This window comes from Crinia signifera, chromosome 5, assembly GCF_055691185.1.
Source record: "Crinia signifera chromosome 5, ASM5569118v1, whole genome shotgun sequence".
NCBI classification, from domain to species: domain Eukaryota; kingdom Metazoa; phylum Chordata; class Amphibia; order Anura; family Myobatrachidae; genus Crinia; species Crinia signifera.
In genome coordinates this window covers 318,582,975-318,601,248 of record NC_139221.1, presented here as the reverse complement: position 1 = coordinate 318,601,248, position 18,274 = coordinate 318,582,975, and the positions used below count along the sequence as shown (strand labels likewise).

General features: G+C 44.8%; 1 protein-coding gene across 7 annotated transcripts in view; it reads right to left on the bottom strand.

Annotated features, from left to right (window-relative positions):
* Positions 1–18,274, bottom strand: part of ASAP1 (ArfGAP with SH3 domain, ankyrin repeat and PH domain 1) — a 258,811-nt gene that overhangs the window by 25,974 nt on the left and 214,563 nt on the right. For 5 of the 7 annotated variants that reach the window (XM_083144874.1, XM_083144872.1, XM_083144878.1 and 2 more), the window contains 6 exons: positions 15,504–15,512; positions 14,810–14,910; positions 14,022–14,091; positions 7,655–7,742; positions 6,238–6,286; positions 1,322–1,485 (listed from right to left, as the gene is read on the bottom strand). In XM_083144874.1, the coding sequence (XP_083001000.1) occupies positions 1,322–1,485; positions 6,238–6,286; positions 7,655–7,742; positions 14,022–14,091; positions 14,810–14,910; positions 15,504–15,512 (481 nt within the window). The remainder of the gene's footprint in view (positions 1–1,321; positions 1,486–6,237; positions 6,287–7,654; positions 7,743–14,021; positions 14,092–14,809; positions 14,911–15,503; positions 15,513–18,274) is intronic. The other 2 variants (XM_083144876.1, XM_083144879.1) reach the window with 1 other exon arrangement.

The following is an 18,274-nucleotide window of genomic DNA, read 5'->3' as shown; positions in this document are numbered from 1 at the left end:
ATGTGATGTTCATTAAAGGACACAGGTACTCAAAGTCGAGCCTCAGGACCCCACACAGTGCATGTTTTGCAGGTCACTACACAGAATCAAAACTGAAATAATTAGCTCCACTTGTGACTTTTAAAATGTGTCAATGAGCAATGAATGCACCTGGGCACCTGCCAGGTGACCTGGAGACGTGAACTGAGTGGGGTCCTGAGCACCGAGTTTGAGAACCACTGTTATAGGGTAAGGTGGTTTAAAGGGGTGGGAAGCTGACCAAGCCTCAGATTTGTTTTTACATTTTTAAATTTAATACATTTTTTTTTCCACTCAATGTTAAAGTATTTTATAGGATTGAAAAGTTTCGGTTTAGGATTGTATGAAAATAAAACAAAACCATGTGACATATTTTTATGTTTGAAACCAGGTCTATATTACAGATGTGCAGTGACGTCACTTACACCTTCCGCACCCGGTCCACGGACGCGTGGTTTCGCAGGAAGGGGGCGTGGTTACGTGTTGCTCCCGTAACTCTGGGGGGCCAGGGAGATGCGGGTTGCCCCCAGAGACTGACTTTTAGGTAGTGTTGGCTTCTACATTTTACAACCTTTGGGTCTTTTTAAGGGCAATTTTACAAAAGCTTTTAAAAATGAAAAGTGTTGAGGTTTCACATAGCAACCAATTAAATTCTGTTTATCATTTTCTAGGATGCAAATGAGGGACAGAATCTAATTGGTTGCGATGCCCAACATCCCCTCTTGTCATTTTTAGAAGTTTTATTACATTTATCCCGGGGCAAAAGAGGTCATTTTTAGGCACCAACACCAAGATTAGGTCATTTTAGTTCCTGTAGAAATGAAGCATGGTATTCCCTGGTAAATAAAACATAAAAGGAAATTACAATTTAGAATGTAATGGGCGAGGACTAGAAGAGGTTAGAACCTAAGAATCCTCGGCTTAGTTGATGATGATCAAGGTTCTCAAAAAGGACCAAAACATTGCTCTTGGATGTAACTTCTATTTGATATGGTAAAGACGATTGCAGACTGGTGAATCCCTCTCTGTATTTGGATATATTGGGGCAGATGTATTAAGCCTGGCGAAGAGATAAACTGGAGATAAAGTGGAAGGAGATAACTCACCAGCCAATTAACTCCCAACTGTCATATTTCAAACACAGCTGATTGGCCGGTGCGTATCTCCTTTCACTTTATCTCCAGTTTATCTCTTCCCCAGGCTTAATACATCTGCCCCATTTTGCCTACACTTGCAAACGGTGGCGTGGACCCCTCCTGCAGCTGGATTCTAACCGTCAGTGCGGAGATTACGGTTTAGGTACCTGATGAGCCACAATCACAACAAACATCGTTCCCTGGCGCCTTCTGTACGTCCTCAATGATCGCTTTCGTCAGATCCTCCAGGCTGCTCTCCCCCGAGCTCTGCTCCCCCCGGAAAGCCATGTTAAGCGCCTCCTCTTTGCTGTTAGTTAGCACCGATATCCACCTGTTAAAAGAAACTTGTTACAGCGACCATTCAGATACTGCATTAGTTACACTGGGACCCAGCTGCTGGCCATACAGCTAAGGGCCTGATTCAAACCTGTGCAGCGGGTCAGAATGGCCCCTAAGAGACTGAGGGGGCCCACAGTAAAAGGTGTTCCTTGCTGTACGGATGAGTCCATGTACATCTTGGTAGAATTTGGTAGTAGCATATTTGTGACTTTTTTCTATTAAATGTCATCTTATTATTAACGGAGCAAAAATGACACACAAGCAGCTTCCGCTGATTAAAATGCTATGCTGCATGTCTATATTCAGTGCGTGGCTGCAGGAATATCTGCATCGGAAATGCTAAGTTACACTGGTTTCCAGGAAAACACTGCAAAGTTGAGGTGATTCCGGCCACTGTCTACATTGTAAACTGTAGGTGCGGTGCCGCAGGGGAACGATGTGACACATACACACTGAACAATATCAGTCAGCGATGTCACCGGGTCCCTCGCTGGGCATGCAGTCGTTGACTATATTGTCAGATTGGGCTGAATGCGCATACAATGGGACGGGTGGGGTAGGGGGGTTATTGGCGGGCAGTGGGAGGGTGCATTGTTTGGAGCATACACACTGGGTGATATTATGCAATATCGTTCATTATATCCACGCAGATACAGCAGCAGTCACTCACTGATTTTAATCAGCAGAAGCTGCTTGTGTGCTCTTTAACTTAGAAAGTCTCAAAAAACATAACCAAAGTTACAGTCACAAGCAGCTCATGAGATGTATAACACGACTTGTATCGCATGGAAGATAGATGTATGTGGACACAGCTGGATGCCTAAATAATGGGCTTCACAGACAGTGTAATGGTTAGCATTACTGCCCCACAGCGCTGAGGTCATGGGCTCCATTCCCACCATGGCCCCAACTGTGTGGAGTTTGTATATTCTCCCCGTGCTTGCGTGGGTTTCCTCCGGGTACTCCGGTTTCCTCCCACAATCAAAAAATATACTGGTACTGTAGGTCAATTGGCTCTCAATAAAATGAACCCTAGAATGTCTGTGTGTGCGTGTATATGTGGTAGGGAATATAGATTGTAAGCTCCACTGGGGCAGGGACTGATGTGAATGTTCTAATATTCTCTGTACAGCGCTGCGGAATATGTATGCGCTATATAAATAACTGTAAATAAATAAATAGGTCATTATACTAAGATAATACAGCGTAAACTCTAAGTGACTTATGACATATATATATATATATATATATATATATATATATATACTGGTAGACATACAGAGATAAGCAAACTCCAAGTTACTGTATGTACAATAATGCCCAGATGGTTTAACACTGCCACAATATAATACCATTACAATGAGGTAACAATGGGCTTCTGTTTGTCTAATTCAGTTACATAGAATGGTTATTGTCTGTGTTCTGCTGGGAAATCCTTTCCCACACTACAAGTGAATCGAAATGTCATTTAGACAGTAAAACAAGCAGCTCGCATTAACAATACAACCTGCTTAGGGTCACTCAACAAACATGTTATACTTAATCTATAATATTATTACACACCTAATATATATATATATATATATATAGAAGGCAGCTAACCATAAAAAGTGTCACAAAAGAGCTTTTAAATGACTTAATAAATATATGAATCATATAATGTTGCTGCCTGAGGAGAGGGCTCCAGGTGATCCTGAGTACAAGCCGCTGGCCTTGGAATGTGCATATATTACATACATATAGAGTTCTGGGTCCCGCTGGTAGCTCTGTTATATAGCAGACTTCATCTGGGTTCATTGTTCTTATATAAAGGAAATATTGTGGCGTATAGGAAGCAATAACACAATGAGCCTATTTATCAAGCGGCTATTATTATTATTATCTGTTGCCGGAGAAAGGAGATGTTTCTGCTTTGTCCATACCCATGGATTTTATGGGGAGGGGCTTAACAGGGTATGGGGAGGGGCTTAACAGGATATAATCACCTTGAGATGTTAATGGAGATGAGCAGAGCTCCGGCCCAAATACCTATGCGCAGTGCACATTTTGCTGGAGCCGGTTCCTGGTAGCGCTAAACCTGTGCTGAGAAGGCCTCACCCTAGGAGCGGTGTTTGCACCGGTGTTTTTAGAGAAGCGAAGCATTGGTAAATACAGACATCATGTATTACAGCGATATATGAGGTTGCCATTGCTCCAGCAATAATAACTAGACCCCTAAATCACCATACATAGGGCGATATTCAATGAGCCTGATTCGCCATGTTTTTATGGCGAATTTGTGCTGTTTGGCGAATTTCTGACAAAAACGGTGAATCACCCTATTTAATGACCACATGGCGAATACATTTCAAGGTTTTTTTCGCCATGATTCACCGAGTAGCAATCGCTATCTTTTTATGGTGAAGTGGAATGTGAACTTTTAAAATAAAGTGTTTTGTTTTTTACATTTGGTGTCAAAAAATCAGGAATTTTATTCTGAGGAGGGGCATGCTATTTTTATTCATGTGCTGTAAGCACATGAATATATATTTAATTTAAAAAAATATATATATATTTTTTTTTACACAGCATCCAGCAGGGGGCGCCGGAGCCGAGCCGCTCATTACATATTCATATATTCACTGCACCCGATCGTTACGATCGGGTATAGTGAATATAGGTCCCCTGCTGGCACCCCCGGGGGGCAGCCTGTGCTGCCTGGCACCCGGGGAGCCCACCTACCCCCCACAAAGTTCTGGGGCAGGCAGAGAGACTTCCATCTCTCTGCATGGCACCGTCCTCAGGCTCCCTGCGGCAATCGCCGCAGGAGCTCATATTCGCCAGTCAGGGGCAGCGAGCCCCTGACACGTTGAATACCGGAGCCCGCCGGCTCCGGAACGTGGCTAATGTGCAGCGAATCCTAAAAAGGATTCGCTGCACCTCGCAGGTATTCACATTGAATACCGCCCATAGTGTTACCAGCAATTAGATGATGACATTTAGGGGGAAATTTACTAAGATGTGTATTCTACTAACACATGTGATGTTGGTATGGGCAACCAATCAGAATCTAGTAGACAGGATCTGATTGTTTGCCCATAGCAACATCACAGGTGAAGCAGAAAGACATCTTAGTAAATTTCCGCCTTAGTCTTTCAGACATATATATATATATATATATATATATATATATATATATATATATATATAGTGTGTGTATGTATATATATATATATATACACATAAAACCAAAGAATGACCCCATGTTCGCCCTTAAAGTGTGAGCAGCTACTCTAACCCCCCCCCTGTTAATGGGATGCAACAGTGGAAATGGAAACAAGAGATATAGAGAGCGCTTTTACCACCTAATCGAACTTCCACCAGTTACAGTCATGTACAATACAGTAACCCAATACAATATGTCATCTTAAAACCAGAATGCTTTATTTCAAGAACCACATCTGGACATTGTATCCTTTTCGGAAATGCGATATCAATAACCCGACGCGTTTCGTCTTAACAAAGACTCCATCAGGGGTTTTACACTAGCTATGATTTCAAACGCTTAAAACATGCGTGTTAGGCCTTCAAAGTTTGCAGGCTGTAATAACCTTCCCCTCGGTAGGGCAGATTCCCAATATCCAAAGTTCCCCAAGTGGGGTAAAAAAGGTATACGAGGTGTCCACAACCTTCTTTGTGCACCTATTAAGGGTGCAAGAGCATGATGTTTTAATTTAACGGGACCATCTCATCTATAGAGGACTGTCGGCAAGACCTGTGCAGTATAGTTGGCCTGATCCACAGGGTCTGATCCACAGTATCCGATGTTCAGTTGTAGAGTGGATATAACATGTATGGGTATCGGCTATAAACAGCTCAATTTCTGATCAAAGTGGAAAATGCTGGACAAAGCTGTCTGCAGATCAATATCTATATATATATATAAAGGCTAACTACCTTCAGTACTACTAGTCATTAACTACCGCTACTGACCAGTAGAGGCCGCTCGACGGGCCGAATTATGCGTCTGTGTGCTAAAAGATGTCATAGCAGAAAGTGAAAGCAATTTCTGCAGGGACACTGATCTGTTTCAAACTTGCTGTATATGGAGAGAGGGAGCTGTGGAAATTGCATCAGCCCCCAACTGTCATTTTTGTCACGGTCTGAAACATGACAGTCAGGAGCTGGTTGGTACTTCCTCTCTCTCTCTCTCGCTCTCCAAGGCTTGGTACATAGACCCCCTGTATCTACAGAGATCCAATATGTCCAATTTGAATAATGTTTAACAATACGAGCGAAGGCAGGAGTTAACATTAGATACCTTAAGGGGGGATTTTATTTAACCCTTTGAGTGCCAAGCAAACATTTGGTTGCGCAGCAATAGTGAAGCAAGGCGACATGCCTGAAGCATGGTGTGCGAATTACGACACTAATTGTGGATCCATGTCGACAGGTGTCAACTTTGATAAAATCCACACCTAGATAAAATGACAGTTTATTAAGTAGTCACACATCAGGTCTTTAAAACGGAGAATGAAGAGCATACAGTAGTCGGGAAACTGTGTTCCGCCGGCTGAAACGCTTCCTTTATGTCATACAGCCAACACATCGCAGGGAGCACAGATTACAGCGATACAGCTGAATGAGTGGTTACAGTAAAGCAGAAATGAGCCAAAAGGCGAAACCTTGGGGAACCGATGCTTCCCCTTTGAGGTTTCATAAAACTCAGATTTGTCTGCAATTATCTTCCCCGGGACTCACTTACGCTATATAATCCTGTTCATCTTCAGCCTGAAAGTGATACGTTCTGTTGTCTGAGGAACACAAATACAGATTTGATGTTAAATAAACAATACTTCTGGGTCAGTGCCGCGCTATCCCCTGTACACCCATCACATACAGTACACAGCTAGGTTTTATAGTAATCATGTCTACGTGATAAAAGGACAGACTATTCAATAATCCAAAAATAGCTAGACAAATACAAATATACATAAAATTCACAATAAAAAAAGAAAACACTAAAAAATAAGAATCAACATTTAAAAAACCTCCAGGGAATAATAAATCAAATCAGTTACATATATTTAACTTTTTACCATGAGCCTTTAATATATACAATGAAAAAAACTAGTAGTGTAGATGCAGTTATGTATCAAAATAACAATGTTGCAGATGTATTAAGCCAGTTGAAGTGATAAAGCAGTGATTAAGCCAATCACTTCCTAGCCATCGAGTTGTATTTGAAAAATGATAGGAGCTGATTGGCTGCTGTGTTATCACCATCCACTTTATCACTGCACCAGACGTAATACATCTGCCCAATTATTCTATCATCCAGTTACAGAGTTACCTAAATGTGTCAGCACTGCGCAATCTATTAGGACCCAGGAAGTAGGAGGGCAATAACCCGGTCTGTTGGGTATGTTTACTAAAGTGTGAGTTTTTAGAAGAGAAGTTTGCCATAGCAACCAATCATTTATCTAGCACATTCTAGAAGACAATAACTAGAATGTAAATGGGTTTTTCACTCACCGTGACGTTCGCAAATTGAGTGACAGACGGGGGCGGTTGCTGGGATCCACCCAGTTTTTCATGGGCGTGCCCACAAAAAGGTGGGCGTGCCCATAGAAATACTGGGCGGACCCATGCCTGCTCGGGGCAGGTGGATGACGGGCAGGGAGACGCTGCCCAGCCGCTGTGATACTGGGTCCCCGTCCGCACAGCGCTCGCCAGAGGGGAGGATCTGGCGGGCGCCGGCAATGTACTACAGCGGCTCCCTCTCTAAGTCCAGGCTTACATTTATCTACAAAGAGAGGTTTTTCCTCTGTGCGGGTGCACGCAAGCGGATGTGTAAGCGTACCCACCGGCTCGCAGCGTAGCATGGTTATACGGGTGGCGTTTGCAGACCAGAACTCTGATGGTAAAGCAATGCACAGCACCGCACCGCGCCCTGGTAGAGCGTTGTCCAGCAGTTGGCACAGCTAAGCATGCCATGTTGCAATAAAGACTTCCTGACCATTTTACAAGCTGCCATGTTTGCCAAAAGTCATTAACACCTGCCGCCCTCTTTCTAACGAGTCAGCTAATAAACTGTGCATGTACTCTGCATGTATAGTGCAGCGCTGGCTGCGGCCAGCCCACATCCACAAGAAGATAAAATAAACAGGACTGCAACGTACGTGATATCAGGTCAAAGCATTTCTTCTCGTCCGCATTGGGTTTCACCTGGCACGTGAGCAGGTTCAGTTTTGCCGGTGGCCTGTTAGACTGAAGGAATGACAGGGTCAGTGCAGTAACAACACAATACAGTATCTGAGACAGGACTAATGCTAAGAACGTTGGCAGTACAGGACAGGAACAGAGACACTCGTCAGCACTTTACCAAACTGAACCCAGCTCTAGATGAATGAGCCCCGTTTGGTAGCCTGGAAACCGTTGCAGTTCCTCCGCCCTGCCTGCGACGTCGCTATCTGCTGTGGTGATTCTAGCACATTTCTTGTCTGTATATCAGTGCTGAAATACACACCACACTGTGCTAAAAGCACCGCAGCAGAGAGCGACACCCCAGGCAGGGAAGAGGAACTGCACTGCTTTTGAAAGATGCAGGGTTCTAGAACGAACACCCTTGCATATTAGATGCAATAACTACCCTAGTACCCACAATCTCCTCCCAGCCAGGAGCTTTGGGGAACTCTCTAGTGTCACAGATCGGTCTATCCTGGAACATTTGATAGTCTTGTATACAAACTGGAACAGAGGGAAAAAGTACTGGAAAACATAGCAGAAAATCAGGCATTTGTTAAACAGAATGCGAAATATGAACTACAATCCAATTGGATGCAAATGGGTAAAGTTGGCCTCTCGTTGGGATATCGGCTGCGTTACTGACTCTGCTATCACTGCCAACATCGCCAGCCAGGACTCACTGGCAGTTGGTGTGACTCCCGTATTTGAATTTTGTGCTGCAGACCCACCCCTGGATCCACCACTGGCTGGGTCCATAGCTAAATCTGGGTTTCCTATAATTAATAACAGATGTTGCTGTATTGCACATTTATCTATGAGCCTGAAACTGGCGCACCTCATCTAGAGTGTTTGCTGTTAGTATTTAAATATATATATATATATATATTCATATATACATCAATCATCTGCATTCATTTTACTGCAAGTCCCCTCCGTTTGCTCACGGAACGTAATTCATGTACTGACAGGTGTAAGACTCAGCTCGGAACAAGAGCCAAACCCCACGTCAGGTCACCTGCACGAGTCAGTGGCAGCGCAAATATTTACACATAACTGGATAGCTTGTAATACTCATTCATACATGATGTTGTTACAGCGCCCATAATCCCTTCATCCAGCAAAGGATTAAGAGTTGTGGAATAAGAGATTTGGCCCAGAGAGCGGAAACAGCTCAGCGACGAGCGACGTGGTCCCACAGATAGGGCCCTTTATTACTCACAGCCGATCAGTGGCAGCTATTAATACAAGCGCTGGCTTCAGAAAGTGACAGGTTAGCAGCACATCATTAACGCGCAAACAATGGGATATTGCGTTTCTGAATAATTCAGCAGCCAGCTTCAGCCATAAACCAATGTCACGCCTGTCATCGGGCTGAAACAAACCGCCAGCCGCCCCTGGGGTACGGGGAAATGTGGATGCAGAATGTAAAGTTTGGGTATTGTGCTGTGGAGGGGCAGTGTGGGAGATCGCCGGGCTTCTCCGGATTAATGATATGAGAAAGGTTTGGCAGGGTAATCTCACAGTCCTGCAGCGCAGATCTAATGCTTAAAGCATAGGAATAAGTAGCTTGGACACGACCCCTAAAGTATAGGAATACGTAGCTTGTACACAACCGCTAAAGCATAGGAATACCTAGGTGAGACACGACCCCTAAAGAAAGGAATACGCAGCTTGTACACGACCCCTAAAGAAAGGCATACGTAGCTTGTACACGACCCCTAAAGAAAGGAATACGCAGCTTGTACACGACCCCTAAAGAAAGGAATACGTAGCTTGTACACAGACCCCTAATGCAAGGAATACATAGCTTGTACACAGACCCCTAATGCAAGGAATACGTAGCTTGTACACGACCCCTAAAGCAAGGAATGCGTAGCTTTTACACAACCCCAAATGCAAGGAATACGTAGCTTGTACACGGACCCCTAAAGCAAGGAATACGTAGCTTGTACATGACCCCTAAAGCAAGGAATACGTAGCTTGTACATGACCCTTAAAGCAAGGAATACGTAGCTTGTACACAGACCACTAAAGCAAGGAATACGTAGCTTGTACATGACCCCTAAAGCAAGGAATACGTAGCTTGTACACGGACCACTAAAGCAAGGAATACGCAGTTTGTACATGACCCCTAAAGCAAGGAATACTTAGCTTGTAGATGACCCCTAAAGCAAGGAATACGTAGCTTGTACACTACCCCTAAAGCAAGGAATAAGTAGCTTATACGTGACCCCTAAAGCATAGGATACAGAGCTTGCACACAGACTCTAAACAGGGTATACACCCCTGGGGTCCCAATTTTACCAATTTTCCTGGAAGTTGGAGATGATGCCATCTCTGAGCACTGGAAAAAAAGGCACTGGACTGTGCAGAGTAAACGGCAAAAACCAGGGTATATCCCCGATCGGCGCTTCAGTGGAAAAGGAGTAAGTCCCGGGTGTTCTAAATCCTAGGTCAGACCTGGAACTTTGGTGGAAAATAGCTACAACACAATACTCATATCCTGATACACTCCTGGCTCACATACATTCCTAGACAGGGCTCATTGTATTAATAAAGAGTATTTTTCATGATTACTTTCAGTCACTCCAACACCTGAGAAGCAGGTAGACCCAAATTCAGCCAGTAACAAGGGTTCTGCATTCTGAAGCGATCCAACCACAGTTGTGATCCATCGATGCAAAGTTATACTAATTTCTGATTGGTCGGTTACAAGCCAGGAATAGATTACTATCCAATAAAACGTTATCAGTTCTCTACACCTCTACCTAATATAACAGTATCACGCTTGCATATTGCCATCCATGCTTCCATCACAGAACACTTATGTGACCGGAAAGGACAGGAACCCGAGAGCGCGACAGACTGTAACTTGTAATTATCTGACTCATGGCCTGGATATAAAGGCGGATTCTACTGACCCTGAGTCACCGTCACCAAGGGAAACGGTCAGTTACTGATACAGATGTTTTATTAGGATTGCCAATGACAACCGGCTTTTACTCAGACAACTAAGCCGTGCCTTAACGCACCAACGCTGTATTATTGCACTGAATAAAATCACCTATTGCTTCAGTTTACATGAACCGAGCTGCACAGGTTATTATCACAGCACGCAGCTAATCCATAGCGAAAGGCATGTGACAGGCGGTGCCGCGGGTGATTAAAGAGAAAGGAAGGAATATATAGCAGAGGTGATCTAGAACGCAGAGCAAAGACCCTGTATCAGTGTATGTGGGGCTTATATGTGCATTCGTCTGCAGAGCTGACACTTCTGTGCGCACATTGGTGCCCCAGTGGAGACGGATGTCATTAAACATGACTAGAGGCATTTATACCTCATGAAATACCTAGAGAGTCAGGTGCAGCCAATAGGTGCTGTAACCTATAGCAACCTTTCATTGTTAGGTTTTCATTCTCTAGAATGTGTATCTGTACCGATCTGTACCGACAGCCGTCACCCCAGCCCCTTTTCGCCAGGAGGGATTCAATGTCCCGCTTCGTGATCGGGGAAAAAAAACGGGGGCATGTCTGCGTAAACGGCCGTGGCTTGTCGAGATTCCTCTGGGATACCAACAATTCACGGCCGTAATTGACAAAATGGGCCCGGCACCTTTCAAAATGGGGCCCGTTCTGTCGATCTGCCTCTTCAAGACAGCATTGAATAGGCGCCAGCCGCTCTTTCCCCCGTCGGAAATAGCGTCAGGGATTGAATACCCCTCTAATGCTCTTCATATTGCCCTGTGAACCTCCAGTGTTGGGCCGAATGCATGTTGACCTAAATTGGGTCTCCCCAATAAACAATACTCCCAGATAGAGGTGGCAATACTATGGCCACCTGTTTGCAAGCTCCTTGTGCTGCCGACTAACTTGTTTACGTGCCTTCAATGTACGCTGGGCTTACCGATGCGTCTTCATACACTGTCGGTCAAGTCCAGGCAAAGAGCCCGGTGCCTTGCACCATATGTCATGTAGACGTTAGGGGGATGATTCAATTGGCCGTGGGACTTACCACTAGGCGGCAGATGCACCGCAAGTCCTGCGTCTAATTTATTCTGCTCCTCGGCGTACAACTGTGCACCCCTGTACAGCGCAGCGGTCTGTGCATCGGGCCATATGAATTTGTCAAACAGGCAAATGGAATTGTGAGGTTAGTGAGGATCGTCCTGTTTCCTAGTGTTGCACAGGGGGATAGGTGCAAAGGCAGCAGACGATGAAGAAGAATCTGGAGGATGATCCCCCGCTTGCAGTACATCCTGAAGTGAGCAACTATTGAGGTGACGCGGAGAGGCAGAGAGGTTCAAAGCAGACGCCTGGGCGACTACAGCGACACAGTGATGTTCTGGCAGTTGTACGACAGCCGCTAAGCCCAGGAGCCCCTTGTCTGACTGTCCCCCTCACTGGCGGCTCTGCAGTCAGCGATTTCAGGACAAGCCCTCGAGTCCCTAAAGTTATTTTGTCAATGCCACCAATACAGTACACACAAGAATTAAGCGGTATTTGGCATGACACAAACCACAGTAAATGTGGACAATGGCACTTTTCACCCACTCTGGCTGCATTTTACTGTATGAAAGAATATACAAGGGATCGGTAAGGCCTGTGTCATGTGACGGTCCCTATGGTGCATAAGCGACCGGTAGAGCGGTAAACTACAACTCCCACTAGACTTGGCAAGTGTCTACTTGGGTGAGGGATCATGGGAGATGTAGTTCCGCAGCAGCCTCATACCGTATGCACGGACCGGAGAAGCGAGCGCAGCTTGAGTCTTGTGTCTTACACACGCAGGTCACCGCCGCGGGAGAGAGAGCAAGTGTAAATTGCTAATAGGTGCTAAGGAGCAGTCTTCTCGCCCTGTCAGCCAGTGAGATCTCATGCTGTCATGAAATAACTGCTGAGGAGATTATGAGATAACAGCAGACGATAGGCAGGCATAACGCGAAGATACGGAGGACCCGCCGCGTGTTACCCTCACGAGCAGCTGTTTAGACAGAATGCATTAAGCAAGCCAGCTCGTGTGAGTGACTGGCTAATTGTTGTCAGCGCCAAGCCGTCTGCCAACTCCTCTCAGCTGCTGATCCGAGACGGCACAAAAATCCCAATTCCTCACGTAAATATGTTTTCATCAGCACATACGATGCAGTATAACCAGCAGATTTATTGGGCCCTGCTTTCCGGTATCTGCATAAACACAGCGAGCAGTGCAGACTCTTCTCTGCTGTCAGTGAGACGGGTCTATTTGGCGCTCGCTCCAAGATCCGGGATCCAATTCTTCCCAGAAAGAAAATGACATGAATGCTTTACGTACGGATGAGTCCTCATACATCTAGACTCTGTATGCCAAGCAGCACAAGTGAGCAGCCAGGTCACGTGCAAGTCACAAATGCAATGCGACTACTAGGATGCACTAGAAGACTATGCTGATTAATATATGACAGTTTTGTATTAGGAAAAAAGTTGTGGCAGCTGCACTGTAGCGATGTGCGTACATATTCAGAGATTCCGTCGCACGCAGATATAGGTGTCATAGATCACATTAATCAGCGCAGTCTCCCTGCGCATCATAGTTGCATTGCGTAGTGACTAAGATGCAATTCGACAAAAAAAAAAAAATGTGTCTGATGTTAGAAGATTCTCACTCGCCCCTGGCGTGTCAAGTGGGGCTGTCTATTGTGACTGCAGTAAAGATGTAGGAGGAAGTATCTGTACTTTAAACACAAGACTATACAGAAAAATGACAGTCAAAAGCTATCAGAGAGATACAATGCTAAAATTCTCTGGAATCAACTATTTTTATGCCAATTCTGGTGTATTAAATGTATTGTATTCAGATATACTGTGATTCAAAAGTTATACTGCAAATCCAAGCAAGCACTTTCATTATGACCTGGCCCCTGGGGGCGCTGTTTGCTTACAACCGATGCAAATGCACCGCCAAGATGGCCATACATCAGAACGATTCAGGCCTGAACGCACGATTTTGATGGGATGCATTGTGTGTGTTTTGAGTGCACATGGTGAGGTGTTTCATTACGATGCGTGGGCATGGGGTGGATCCTCCGATGTGATGTGCTGCACGATCTGAAGATGCCGCTTACAGTACGATCAGTATGCTTAGAGCAGCAGATCTTATGATAGATTCGATCTATCGTGTGTCTGGGAAGCTGCCGGGGAATGAGACTCGGATCCGATGCTGGTCATCCTGATGTATGGCCGGATTAAGAGACGGACTGTCACCCTGATGTTCTCAGGTATAGCTGGGGATGGTCAGATTGTTACACATGTAAGGAGATCACTTACTGTCGCGTGGGATATTGTAAGGATTCCGTTTTTCACTGTACACTTTCTTCGTTGCCACACTTTCCTCAGCCTGAAATGAGAAGGCCGGCCACTGTCATTTACATAAATAAACGTATGACACTATTCACATAAACACTAACTGTTAGGGGTATATTCAATGTCAACCAGGCGAGCTATGACACCAAGCTATCACGCAAGCTTTTGCTCGCCGTCATAGCCAGCCCTCAGTAGTAAAACCCTCCCCCTTCCCCCGCCGTTTCCACCTTGCTGTTTCTAAAAAGCGAGGTGGAAACGGCGAGTGCGGCAGTCAAAATGGCAAGACTAGCTGCATTAGCGGTGAACCTCGCTGTTCGGGGGAATCCTCGCCATCCTCCTATGTTACTCTGCCCGGAGCGCAGTGAACAATGCAAGGGGATGCGGTACACTTAGACGTGTCCATGTTGACTTTTGTTGACCTTTTGACTGCCAACATTGGCATTGTCGACCTAATGCTTGTGTTCGACCTTCCAACTCTGTTGACGTTAGCCATGTTGACCTAAATAGGGTTGACCCAATGACCCTAACTCCACAATCATAACCATGCAATCTGGTTTGAATTACCCCCAAAGTCCTAGTAAGCGCACTGCAGCTACCGCATACCCCTTAATGTGACATTTACCAGGATGGACGGAGTCTTCTAACATACGGTGCATCGGAAAACGCTCAGTCCTGGCCAATGGGGGGGTTTCTGGGTAAACGCACCCTTTTTAGATTATCAGCAGGGTATTAGGCAAGGCTACGACACTTACCCATCGCTCTTCTTCTGCAGGTACCCTTTCTTCTCGCTGCCGTACTCCTTGTTACCCTGGAGCTGGTGCATGCTGTAACCTCCTTGCTTGCTCTGCGAATCCTACAGAGAAAACAAACCAAGCTGTGGGTACAACAGGTAGAACGAAGGAACGGCACCACAATGTTCTATGTAATGAATAGATGTCCCTAGCGGAGTCAGTGGAAGTTGGGGCTAGTAATATGGTTTATATATTGTGTTGCTATGTGCTATACAGTGCGTCCTCTATGTCTAACACCACCTTTGCCGACTGGCACTTATAACCTTAGTGGTGCTATTACCCACATAGTGTAGGATCCCCAAAGCAGAGATTCCTTGGTGTGGCTGGTGGCATACATATGTGTGCAAATGTATGTAACGGAGATCTCTGCATTTCTAGAATTGTCTCTATGGAAGTCCATTACAGTGTGCGGGGTAATTCGTATTTCACAAGTCACAGAGACTGCGCTGATGTCCGATAATGATTTCTAGTTGTTACTAGCCTATAGTCAAGCTCTTAGCGCTGCGTTTGTGAAAAAGACAGTGACATAGACCTCAAGCTGCGGTGAAGTCACATTTGCGCTTGCGACACAGGACGCAGGAAGATATGTGACAGTGGGGGACACGGAGAACGGAGGATGACTAAATTGGCAAAGCAGGAAAAAGGACAAACTTACTCTCCTAGACTTCGATCAGGGAAGGCAAATGAAAGACAGGGGAGACAAAAGAAAGCAGGACACTAATTAAACGATTATTACAGATGACAAAATCATTTCTTTGTACCTATCTCTCCAGTAATTAGTTCTGGTCATTTCACTGTTCTGTTTCTTGTTAAGATGATTTTAGGAAAACCTTATCTTGTATCACAATATATTGTCACCGTACAACAATATGACACGTGAATGGAACACATCTGTACCACCCATGACCTGTGACCGATATGTCGCTTAGCAACAGGAAGAAGCGTACAATCAGCCAGGCGTGGAGGAAAATGCCTGATTCCACTGGGGATAAAAGCCGTTATTAAAAAAAAAAAAAAATTGGAATCCATGACAGGTGAACGACAAACAGTAACATAACTGCAAGAATTTTATTTAGCATTTTCTGAATTTGTAATAAATAATGTTTTAGCCAAAGTAAGCTGTGTATCGCAGGAAATGAAGGTGTATTGGACCATTAACTCTGCCCTTTTTCCGTTTATAATTCAATTACTGGATCGGATAAAGAATAAATTGGTGAACCACTGATCTTTTTCCAGATTGGTGGCCAAACCAGTCCTCGAGATGTACCAGCAGTGCAGTGTTTCCCAGAGCACCTGTGGATCTGTGGAATGAGTCGCTTAGGACTGAATGCAGCGGGTTTGAAAATGTGACAGTTAGTAATGACTACACCTGTGCACCAGCTAGTGAGTCTGGGAAATGTGACAGTTAGTAATGACTGCACCTGTGCACCAGCTAGGGAGTCTGGGAAATGTGACAGGTAGTAATGACTACACCTGTGCACCAGCTAGTGAGTCTGGGAAATGTGACAGTTAGTAATGACTACACCTGTGCACCAGCTATGTGGTCTGGAAAATGTGACAGTTAGTAATGACTGCACCTGTGTACCAGCTAGGGAGTCAGGGAAATGTGGCAGTTAGTAGTGACTGCACCTGTGCACCAGCTAGGGAGTCTGGAAAACATGACCTGTTGGTAGATCTTGAGGACCGGTTTGACCAGCCCTGATTTACAGTATCTGGACGTAGTGGAGAACGGTACGGACGCTCTCATTCCGTGGATCATGTTCTGTCCACAGCAGGGAAGTATTTTCCCAGCAAGTGTGCAGAGTGTAAAGGAAGGAGAACAATGCAAAATTAAATGGCGCAACAGAAATTAAAAGGATGTTTCTGTCATTAAAAACTTTGATTTCAAGCAGTAAAGTCAGATTTACTTAACTTTCTAGTAAACATTTTACTGCCCCAAACACATCGCATTTCCTAAACCCAGGGACCCCTAAAAGTTCCTGTTTCTCAGACCACCCATGGATGTTTAAATGTAGCATTCGTTATTGATGACACCTGGGCACAAGGTACAGCAGGTGGTCTGGAAAACGAGTGCATAACATAGCGGCAACAATATCGTATATCATTTAAGAGGCGTACACACGACGCGATTGCCTTGCTATATTGTACAGATCTGTACTATATAGTCTTGCCTGCACAGTCTATTTTTCTATTCAATTTCAATGACACGCATCGGGATCAAATGCGTTAGATTAGGATTTAATTATGCTTATATAAGCAAAATCGAATAGAAAAATAGACAACATTGAACCGTGTGTGAACAAATGAAATATTTATTCAGAAAAAAAAAAAAGAAGAAGAAAATTCAAAAATTGCTTAACAAAGATGTATAATTCAGAGGGGACCAACTGGATAATGATAAAGTGTAATGTATTAGTATATTTCTCTTCAGAATAAGAGACCCTCCGCACGGCACGGTTTGCGTTGAACGTAATCTTTGCCCCTTTTGTATTTTTATATTTTAGAGCGAACTAACATCTTGCAGCCTTCTAATTACTAATGTTTCTGCAGAACACACACAAAAGTGGAAAGAGCATGAAGAGGCCACAAGATGGCGCTGCACTCTGGCAACATCACGTAATATACAGCTGGCAGCTATTTAATGCTAATTGTCTCTATGGGGCTACCCTGAAATTCCACATGGTGACGCAGCACAACCCAAAAACACACGTTTACTTAAAATGATCCTAAATCACAGCAAATAGCGGTGGTTGTCACAGGTTACAACTCATCTGCGCTACGGCCACCTGCATCATGTGACATGTTCCTTTATCATTTCCGGATCCTGGTACCTACGATGATGTCATTACTGCCTCACAGCACTGAGGTCACGTGTTCAATTCCCTCCATGGCCTGTGAGGAGTTTGTAAGTTCCGATCTCCTCTCACACTCCAAAAACATACTGGTGGGTTAATTTGCCATGAACAAAAAACAAAACCTGTTGTGTATTTACAGGGGAAGACTAGACGGGCTAAGGGATTCTTATCTGCCATCACAATCTATGTATTTCTGTCCTCTTCTCATCAATTCACTAAATCAAGCGACATTACTGGGCATGGAAACAGTTTGTGCTTCAGTGATGTCACAGGTAAATGAATATTGTCCACCCCAAAATGGCTGCCTGCCTCCATTTTGTGCAATGCATGGAAGATGGCAAAGGTGTAAAAAGCAACAGCACACAAGGCGGGTGGAAGCTTGCAAGGTGCGGGCGGCTGAACATCACATGACATCAGCGCCCGCCCGGGGCAGATAAAAATCGTCAACCATCGACACGTCAGCGGACATGTCCATTCGCATGCCGGGGAGGACATTTGCACAGCGGCAGGGGGTGGTTTTTCGCAGTACGGGGGCGTTTGCCCACACATAAGTAGCGAATTTGAGCTGCTT